Source organism: Sinohyriopsis cumingii, unplaced genomic scaffold (assembly GCF_028554795.1).
Source record: "Sinohyriopsis cumingii isolate HCF-2022 unplaced genomic scaffold, ASM2855479v2 utg001531l, whole genome shotgun sequence".
Taxonomy (NCBI): domain Eukaryota; kingdom Metazoa; phylum Mollusca; class Bivalvia; order Unionida; family Unionidae; genus Sinohyriopsis; species Sinohyriopsis cumingii.
In genome coordinates, this window is record NW_028316014.1 from 57361 (window position 1) to 68685 (window position 11325).

An 11325-nucleotide genomic window follows, 5' to 3' on the forward strand; every position below is an offset into this window, starting at 1 on the left:
ATATTGAACATACCGGTACTTCATTTTAGGGCGAATAGTACAACATGGCAGGAGCATGAAGCCAAAAGAATATTTTAAATTATCCCGCAGACGTTATCTGCATGATAATAACATTTGTTTCAGATGATGAAGCTGACGATGCCCAGACTTCCTAATGAAGATGTCATGGTTGAAGCTGATCTTTTGTAGATCTCTGTATCAGTTGGTGACAACACAAGGGTAGATTAGAGTACAGACTTGTCTTTGGCCATCCAGAGGCATTATTATCCTCAATCCAGGGACACCTGATTCTTTGATGGAAAGAAAACCAGGATGGGTTTACTGCATTGCTACTGATGAGGCACACATGATTTATAAATGGTACTTCCATTTTTTAAAAAGCTAGATACACCAAACTAATAACATTTACTTTAAAGCATTTTTCATATAAGAAATGTAATATAAATAAGAAGAAAAAAACCCCACCAAATCCTTAATAATCTTTGTCTCTTTCTTTGAAATTAGTTTCTCTTTCTGACTTTATGTGGATTATAGTTAGGAGAAGCTGAAAATGTGATGGGCACATGTTGCACTAAGTCAATTTAACACTTTAAGTGAATCCATCGGAGAATTGTCATTCTGTATCAAAACACAAGACATGGACAGATATAGATTTTGCAGAATGACTGAAAACTATTTTACAGTCAAAACCCAATCTGGTATTCTGAAAGTATCACATTTGCATGTATGGATGAAATTGTAATAATGATGAGCAAGAGATTAAAATTGGAATAATTCATCCTTAAAATTATTGACATTTAAAATTTTTTTTATTATTATTTTAGGATAAGCTGATGCAAGTAATAATCACAACTGATTCTTTCAGTGACTATTGGCTTTCATTTACCTCCCATGAAGGACATCAAAAACTGATAACATGTCAAACCTACATGTGCATAGAAACAATTGCTAGTTTTTATAGAATAGTGGAATGGAGACCTGATTCTCTGTTGTCAATATTGCTGTAGAAACAAACGCCTGATTATTATTAGCTAAAGTTGATACATGTGACTAAGCTCTTCAGACAGGGCCTGTTGTATGCCGACAGACAAGTAATCAAAGAAAAAGGGTCCTCAGTCACTCATGTTAACAGGTGTGAAATGATCATTCTCGATATTTTCTTTTCATTTAGTTAAGCTGTCATGCCATATGCTTCTTGTAGCAATAGGCCTACAATACATTAGCTGAAGGCATGCAAATTCAAGCAATGAGATAAACTGCGCTAATTGTAAATTGTCATTAATAGTTTATTCTTAATATCTTCATAAAATCATTATTGCATTTTAGAAAAGAGTGACTTGTCCTTTCACTGAGACTCTGGTTAAAAGATTTTATGTATATGGAAATACTTTTTTCAGTGTTTTTCAGTGTGTATGTGTGTGTGATTTGGATTTTTAAAGCAGCTTGAAAAAATTCAGTCATATCGCTACGATGTCTGCAATGTGGCAGTTTATAGTGATGCCTAACACTGGGGAATCATGTCGCAGACATGTAGCATGATGTCCCACCCAGTCATATTATCGTGACACCAGGCCGACCAGTCCTAACACTAACTTCTTAATGCTGAACGCAAAGTGAGGCAGCTGTTAGTACCATTTTTTAAAGTCTTTGTTATGACTCAGCCAGGGATTGAACCCACGACCTCCCGCATCCGAGGCAGATGCTCTAACCACTAGGCCACCGGAGCGGTCACCTTTTTTCATGTTTGAATTTAAATTTAAAGGTTGAAAACTGATGTCAAAATCCAGTAATGATGAAAACTAAATATACTTTATTATTATTATAAGGAAAACAATTGTATTGATCAATATTGACTAAACATAATTTTTACATTTAGAGTGAATAAATCAGCATTTATCCTAATCTGCTAATAATTAACAAATGGTTTCATTACAGAATCTATTAAAATACAATAATTAAAATTTACACACATAACTATCATGATCTTAATTACCAATTTAAATCAAGATAAACAATTTAATGTCAAGGCATTTGGAATGAAGTGCCTTGTCAAAGTGCACACCATGGTAGACAAAGGGGGATAATCTGATGATAGGTTTTGAATCCACACCCTTTTGATTGCAAAACCAGCAAGTTAAACATGTAGCCACCACAGTTCCTACCACCATTAATTGCCTCTTCCAGCATGCAGCAAAGTTCATTGGAATTATTCTACATCCCTGAGCCTGCTGGGGATAGAATTCAGATTTGTAATAAAAAAAGGAAGCACTCCTTGTTGATGAAGAACGAATACCTCAAAACAATGGCATTTTGTGTATTTTTTATAGAAGAAAATCATGAAATATCAGGTACATTTGGAAATTACATACAAGGTAAGAGTATTAAGATACAGAAGAAATTCTCCAAATGTAACCAACCAACTCTCCTTACACTAGTAAGCCCCTTCCCCAAAAACATTGTATTTCTTTTTCTGAAGTCAAACTTTCTAAAAAGCATTTGCCTATATTTGGTCTGGGTTATTTGAGACACCTGTACAAAAACATTATTGTTTTGCTTCTTAAGTGTAAATAGAACTGATTTTTCAAAAGCATGGACTTACAGGACTGAAAATAAGGGGTTAAAATATTGGGTTTCAAAAGCATGGACTTACAGGACTGAAAATAACGGGTTAAAATATTGGGTCCTTGGGCTCAAGATTGATGTTAAAATTGTGATATACAAGTAAACTGTTAGCAAAAAAATTAAATATAATTTTATTGCTACTGCTATTTATGACTGAGATTGCTGACATATCAAACTTGCTAGTTAACATTGAAAATAGACAGACTTTTTGCTACTTGAAAATATTACAGCTATAAAAGTGTTGTTTGTACCACAAAAAAGTTAATTTTGAGCCCTGGTCCCACTTGTGTGCAGTTGACTAACATGTTTTGCTTCACAGAGTACTGTGTGAAACAAATATGATATTAACAGTTTCTGCTACTATCAATATATACAAATTATAATGCAATTGCAATTTGTGATGGAAAAGTATTCTTTTATTCACAATTTAATCATCATAGTAGACAGGATCCACATTAATACCCCTCTTCAAATGGAGTGGCATCGGATGACCAATCCACATTAATACCTCTCTTCAAATAGAGTGGCAGTGGATGACTGATCCACATTATTACCCCTCTTAAAATGGAGCAGCATTGGATGACTGATCCATATTAATACCTATCTTAAAATGGAGCAGCAATGAATGACTGATCCATATTAATACCTGCCTTAAAATGGAGCAGCCTTGGATGATGGATCCATATTAATACCTGTCTTAAAATGGAGCAGTATTGGATGACTGTAGCATAGCACAGTCTGTTCTCCCAGCACCAAAACCTTTAATGACATCCTTGAGAACAAATATCATGTTCTCTTGCTGCCTGTCAACTGGTTTGTTGCCTCCAGGTTTACTATGAGGGTTTACAAAACAACCCAGTCAAATCCTCATGGCCAGTAATTCTGGAAGCAAGATGTCTGTCTTTAGGTTGTAATCAAAGCACTCCACTGTATGTTTTGATTTCCTGGAATGGCTGTTGAAGAATGGTACAAGTCATTTAAGTTTACATTTGTATATAAATGGTTTCCTTCAATAATTCCATCCTGGAATTCACGTAAATGAAAGTACCAGTTCAAAATTGTGAAGCATAATTGTAAAGTTGATCCTGGTGGTTATGATTGTAGTCTTCCAATCAGAAAATTTGTTGTGTTCAAGGTAGCCTGACCCTGTCTGTCCAGCACATATCCAGGAACTTGGACTGCTGTTTTATCCATTACTAGTACATCCATGTTCAAGAGAATAGGGAATCTTTGCTCCATCTCCTAGAATAGAATATAAGTATCTTCAACAGTCTCATCCACCATGTGACAGAACATTGGCTTCCTGTTCTTAACGGGCATAGTTTAGTATTATTAGGAATGGTTTTGAATTGTGGGTTTGTCTGTTGTGGTTATCATTTTGGTCACATGCAGAGATTACATAAAAGTCCTTCGCCAACTGTGTGTACAGAATCCATATGTTCTTGGAACACTCCCTTTACCTGCTCATTCACATCTGACCTGAGTATGACCTTCAAGTCTGGTAAACTCCCTTCTTCTAGGGAGCAATCAGTCTTGTAAAACGTCTTCACCATTTTCTAAGAAAAGAAACAAAACAAAAGCAAAACTCATTAAAGATAAATTATTATTCTGCATGGGACAGCATAAAATTGTGATAATTGCTTTTCCAGCATCCAGTTTGATAATATTAAATTCAAAGGTATGTCAATTTAATTTTTCAAAGTATATTTTCTGACAATAAAATGTAGTACAACTGTTGAATTGACAAAAGCATAATGTAAATTTAAACAAGGCTACATACCCAATTTGAACTACACATCTGACATGATGCAAACCGAGGTGTAACAAATATGTGTGATCTGCTATAACAACATTTTACTCCTAAGAAATGGTGCAATGTCTGTTTCCCACAAATCTTACACAAACATGCAAACACATAGAGACATATAACCGCCAAACTGCATTAAACCTTGCACTTTATGTTCCACCTTTTTATGTAGATTACTAAGGACCTGGACCAAGATAACAAACACATGTATAAACTACCACAGCTAAACATCAAAATTGAAATCTTTGATAATGGTCAACCCCTTGAAAACAAAACCCCTACCCAGACTTTTGGGTCCAAATGATTTTCTGCCTTGAGGTTTTAGTATACACAGTAACCTGTAAGAAATCTTATTCAATGTCGAACAACTATCATGACTCGTTTATAAAGCTCATGTCATTCAGGGTTGTGAACTATCATGACTGGTCTGTAATGCTCATGTCATTCAGGGTTGTGAACTACCATGACTGGTCTGTAATGCTCATGTCATTCAGGGTTGTGAACTATCATGACTGGTCTGTAAAGCTCATGTCATTCAGGGTTGTGAACTATCATGACTGGTCTGTAATGCTCATGTCATTCAGGGTTGTGAACTATCATGACTGGTCTACAATGCTCATGTCATTCAGGGTTGTGAACTATCATGACTGGTCTGTAATGCTCATGTCATTCAGGGTTGTGTACTCCAGGTCTAAGATCTTGCACTCCCATCATCTTCAGACACACGAGCTGGCCACCCCCATGGATAAAGGCTGATACCCCAAACTCATCCACTGATATATAAAATGCAAGCAATTGTATGCAATAACATTTCAATTTAACTTCCATTTACACACAGGTATAAATATGTCCAAGTGCCAACGTTTTGCAATTACACATGTACAAGTAACCATTAAATTAATGTTGTCATTAAAATTAAAAGAACTATAACAAATTTATTTTAATAATTATTTACTTCTTAAAAATGAACAGCAATAAAGATGGAAAATTGCCATAGATATACACAATGTAATTATAAGACATAATATAAGTGAGATTTTGTCACTCTTTTCATAAGATCAGTTATAAGACAGTAGGATATAATGTTAATTTATAGATTATAAAGTCGTCAGTTTGCAATCAGTTACATACATGTACATTAGTCAAGTGATAATAAAGCTGATAAGAATAAAGCTGATAAGAAACAATGAGCAGAGAATTAACCACTTATGCAAATTGAACTGAATTAAAAACAATTATTACAAACCAATAAATAGTACAATTATTAATATTTAATTTAATGTTGTTAACATTACAACACAGGGCATGTATGCACATGAGAAAATGTTATTATTCTATTCATGTTTGGACAATACTTGCATTTACATATTTTAAACTATATAAATCAGATTCACATTATCATTTGCTTAAAAGTAGAACTCTTTATATACTCTTTATAGTAGTGGGTCACAAAAGGCTCACACATGTGGACCAAATAAACTTATTTGACATAGTGGGCTGCTACAATATGACTGAATCGATCTTGAACTATCTGTTTTCAGGCTGAAGTGACCCATATCCACATGGACACAGATGAGATTCCAGTTACGTCAGTAAAAAAGAACTTGTTGGTCATGTGTAATGCTTAGCAACTGATGAGATCCCTGGTCTTTAACTACATATATATATATAGGTTTGAAGGGTAAGAGATCAGATTATACATTTATTTAGCACAGACCCTGAAGTTTGGGACTGTCCACTGGGTTGTAACTTTTAAACTATTAAGCTACCTACCAGTGTCGCAGATGACTTTTTGACCTATTGAGTAATTTCGCTCATTAAATTCAGCAATATCAGATTTTACAAAAATAATTGGGTATTTTTTTATTTTTTAGAATAAACACTAACTCAACATTTCTGAAGGGTATAGATTTTAATTAATCACATAAGTCATTGTCTCTGCAAATCATGTTTTTGAGAAAACTTTGTTTCCATCCGATTTTTTTACTGATGATTTAATAGTCTGAATTTCCTCAGACACCTGTCACCACCCACCACAACACAAATGTCCAAATATCAAAAAACAGGATGGAAAGGGTCCATAGAGACTGATTTAACAGATTTATCAGTTACATCTGAGAGAATAATTCTTACTATATATGTTGGTGATGGAATGTTACGTGACTAGGAATTATTTGTTAAAAAAATTTGCAATATTTTGATTGAAATTCAGCTTTCGAAGATTTCCTCCATTGTATTCCTGACATTTCATGGATCTGTCTGATATTACATTAACGCGTGATTTTATACAATAAATATGCAGGTAATTGCCCATTTTAGTTTTGATGACAAAAGTTAGACTGGCTTACTATATTGCTTAGAATTTTTTTTTTACAAAATGTTATTTTTATTGTGACCCATTATAATATAACTGGCACCAGACAATAAAATGTGATGGGGAGTTTAAATATATGTGTATCATTCCTCAGTCCATGAGGCTACTGGTGTGTCACCCAATGCCACAATGCTTGGAAGAGAAGTTGTTTTGCCTGCTGTGCTACATGAACATCCCATGGAAGAAGATGGAAACTGTAATAAGATAATATCAAATTATGTTTATGTACTGCAGGAGAGCATCAAACATGTGCATGAATATGCTAGAGAAAAAATTAAATTAACAGGTCAAACCATGAAAAAGTACTATGATGCCAAGACTGTATTTAATACATGAACCTGGAACACCAGGATTCTGAACGTACCTTTATCAATTTTTTAATCATATCACTACGATGTCTTTAGTGTGGCAGTTTACTGTGATGTCCACCAATAGGGCATCATGCCGCAGACATGTAGCATGATGTCCCACCCAGTCACATTCTTTGGACACAAGTCTGACCAGTCCTAACACTAACCTCTTCTTGCTGAGCGCCAATCGAGGCAGCTGTTAGTACCATGTTTGTAAGTCTTTGGTATGACTTGGCCGGGGATTGAACCCACAACCTCCTGCTTCTGAGATGGACGCTCCAAGCACTTGGTTCAGATGCAACAAAATCAAAATTTTATTTATATATATATATATATATATATATATATATATATATATATATATATATATATATATATATATATATATATATATATATATATATATATAATTGTAACTTTTCTGGATTAATACTGTTTTTATTTCATTCCTATTATTATGTGTAACCTAGCTGCTTTCTTATTAACCTGTGCAGATAACTCCGTAGGAGGTGCCATCATTGCCACTTTGTCAAGAAGTCTGTTGTGAGAAGACACTTGGTGGAACAGCACAGTGGGTTTGGCTGCAAATACGAAGGATGCATGACCAATTTTGAGCAATGAGGTGGTCGACACCAAAACTGCATTTCTGAATGGGAACCAGGTTGTTTAGGAGAACTGATCAACTGGTGTAACTGGAACTAAAACTGAACATTAAATGCTGGAGTTGGTAGGAAAGTTTTCCCAAGGACTGATTCTAGAGCAGACATAGTAACATCAAAGATGGCAGTGGCAAAGCCACACGTTGACGAGATGCTTGCATCAAAGAGGGCCACTTGCAAGGTTTCTCTGGTGATTTCCCATGTTGGACAAGTTGGTACAAACAAAGTTACAACATGCCTAGAATGGACTTGTGATATTGGATGTTGCGGAACTTGTTTCATGAACTGTGGATCAACATTAATGGCTGATCCAATCTCCTTATTTGCAGCCATTACCCACCAAACATTTCAGCCTTTAAACAATATGAAAATAAGTTGTTCATGTATTCCTTTTAGACAGAGACCCTGCACATTTCAGACACTTCTTAAATTATCTTTGAAATGGAGCAGTTTGTGAATTGCTGACTCCTCCCTAGGAGCTGAGGTTCTTTTTTGAATTTAAAGATGAAACAGCCTTTTACTGGTTGGCAGGACTAGTCAAAATGATTGAAAAGCGCATGACCTTGAGAAGAGATGATGCCCTGTAAAAGAAAAAGAAACAAATTGTCTTTAGGATGCTTATCTGTAAGCTATGATTCATACCTTGTGTGTAGTTTAATTTTACACACCTGTAAATGGGGTGTAGCAGTGTATTTTTGTTTCATACCTGCTTTTGGTACACTCCATTTTTCCCATTATTCATACCAGTTTATGGGATACCACTTAGACGTCACCCAGTATGCCCAACAAAGTCTTCTAAAGAACCCACTTTACACAAGAGGATACTCAACTTAATCACTTTTATGCACTGACATTTTCTATCTAGTATGAATGGACATTCTTGTGATCTGGACACTGATGTGATACCATAATGCAACATGATGTGCTCTCAGACTTCATTATTCTTGGAAAACTAAGAACTCTCTACCTTTGGATTTAACTTAGTGCATTTTGAATTGAAGGGTAAAAGCATGTAAAAAAAATAGCATGTGCTAGTATTTCTTTGGAGTAATCACAGGACAATATTGTGAAGAATTTATGATTTTATTTGCCAAGGTATTGCATATTTCTCTCACTAAAATATGACACTGGATACTTCAATGATGTATTTGGTAATTACCATACAGGAATGATGGCTGCAAACACTTTGTTTTGAATGCGTATACTAGAGGATGCGGAGGTGTGTTCATTTTACTAATATTAGTGATTGGCTAGTTGGCTTTACTTCCTTTTGCTTGGTTCAAGCTTATCTATCTAATATTATATACACTTGATACTGAATGTTGATTATATTTTAAAAAGTTTTAAAAAATATTTAAATTTTAATCTCTTATTATATGCAAACAGTAAGTCTAGTCAAGGTCCATATTTTGTATATTTCAGGTTCGTATATAATTAAAAGTAAAAGGAACAGGAAAATAATGATGCTATGTTAAAGTAAATGACCATGTGATGGTTCTGTTATATTTGGGGAACAGCATGTGCACATGTACCATTTCAGTAAAATTAAGCACTTTTTGTTTTTGAAAATAGAATAATAAAGGAAAGAAAACTGAGTGCTACTTCTTGGATGCACTCAACTATCACACCTTGGTTAGTTAGCTTAGTTCTATTTTTACATGTACAACAGTAATATTCAATATTCCTGGATATATTGAACTATCACACCTTGGACAGTTAGTTCTATTTTATATGTAAAACAATAGCAGTACTTCATATGTGTATTCGAGTTTACGATTACTGTTGAAATTTTACTTTGTTCATGCCATTCATTGTTATAGAAGCATGGAAATTTATATTTGGAAAAGCTAGTTATTAAATATGGTTTTATGCATATTTTTTTTAATATAACACTTGCCTCCTATCAATTAATTTGACCTGGATTTCTATTTTTAACTCTTTGGATCAGCCTACAACCATCATTCTCTAAATGGGTCAGTAATAACTTCATTGAAAATGTATACATAAAACAGGTGAATGGTACATTACGTATAAATGATATGGATGAATATTTTATGATATAAATATTTAATTCTTCCTTTTATGATTCATCATTATGATGATTATATACATGAAATACTGGGAACTCAGGTTGGTCATAATTAGGAGCATTCACTGCATAGTTTGTACATGTCAATAAGATTATTTCCTATGAAAAGGAAATCTAAAATGCTTAGCTGTTGTTCTTGTTTAACTGTACAATTTTTGCAGAATATTCATAACATAATTCTATCTGTATAATTGTTATTTATTAGATGCAGATGGGCTACAGTAAAGACCCAGAAATTCTGTCAGAAGCTACATAATTAATTAATTTCATGAAGAAAACTGGAATTTTGCAAATACTCAGTATGTAAATACGCATAAATAGTAATATTATACTCCCCATATTGATTTGGAGACCAAACACTACCTAGGGTGCGGGTCACTGTTATGCCGGTTCATCAGGTGTAGGTCAAAGCTTCCCTTTTAGTATGTTTACAGCATGGAATTTTCATTCATTCCATTTTCGGCATGGCATACACGTTCACTGCACTGTTAATAAAGTGAGCCATTTCATGCAATTATGAATGGCCGTATTTATTATACTTAACTGTCACTCTTAAACCTCCCAATATCAATTTATGAATATGCAGACTTATTTCGGCAATCGTGATTTGAACGTTCGTGCGGAACATGTTTATTTGAGCTACGATGTCTTGTTGTCCACGGATGCTGTAAGAGACGTAATTTTTGACTGAGCTGATATTTTTATCACACGGCTTATCGACATACAACTTAAGTATAATGCCTTGTACATTTAGCAGGTTTTTGTTTCTGTAGTCATTTTTGTGGAAATCTACAGGATTCTATAGCATGTCTCATGTTCTTGGGTCTTTATGTTTATATGATTACGTCAGTCTCAGAATAGACTTTTTGGTGCATGAATTTGATTGGTTCATATTTTTTTTTAGCCCGATGATCGTATGTGCTAAATTCTGATTGGTTAATAATAATAGCATAAAACGAGGCCAACGTTCACGACCGTTGTCTCAGCCACAGGGGTTCGTTACAAAGAAAATTTGGAGTATCCGTCCATGAATCAAGAGATTGGGGTTCTAACCTGTAAGAATGTAACACAAGGGAAGACACCAGTCCGCACCCGTCGGTAGTTCAAACACTGCTAGTGTATCCTGTTGCGTCTGCTAATTTCCAACTTAAGCCAGTCGTAATCCAGAATAGTTCAATTTTCAAAACAGCTCGACACACTTGGTTCAGTTTGTGACGTAATGAAGAAAATGCAATAATTGTTCGCCCATCTTGACGTCTGGACAAATGTCGTCTAAAAGTGCCGTTTTGCATTCGGATAATCTTGGATTTCACCATTGATCGAAAGGTAAGATCCGAACAAACAGCACATGCAAATGCACACACCCCCACCCACCATGACATCCATGCTCCAGCTACGACCAAACAAATGGTCGGAGTGGTCGA

General features: G+C 34.7%; 1 protein-coding gene across 1 annotated transcript; it reads right to left on the reverse strand.

Annotated features, from left to right (window-relative positions):
- Positions 1–760: 760 nt before the first annotated feature.
- LOC149771977 (uncharacterized) lies at positions 761–7734 on the reverse strand (the record flags this gene model as incomplete). Its single annotated transcript, XM_089947997.1, has 2 exons — positions 761–4178; positions 7640–7734. Coding segments are annotated over 2 exons (269 nt in total), but the record flags the coding sequence as incomplete, so codon positions are not given.
- Positions 7735–11325: the final 3591 nt, after the last annotated feature.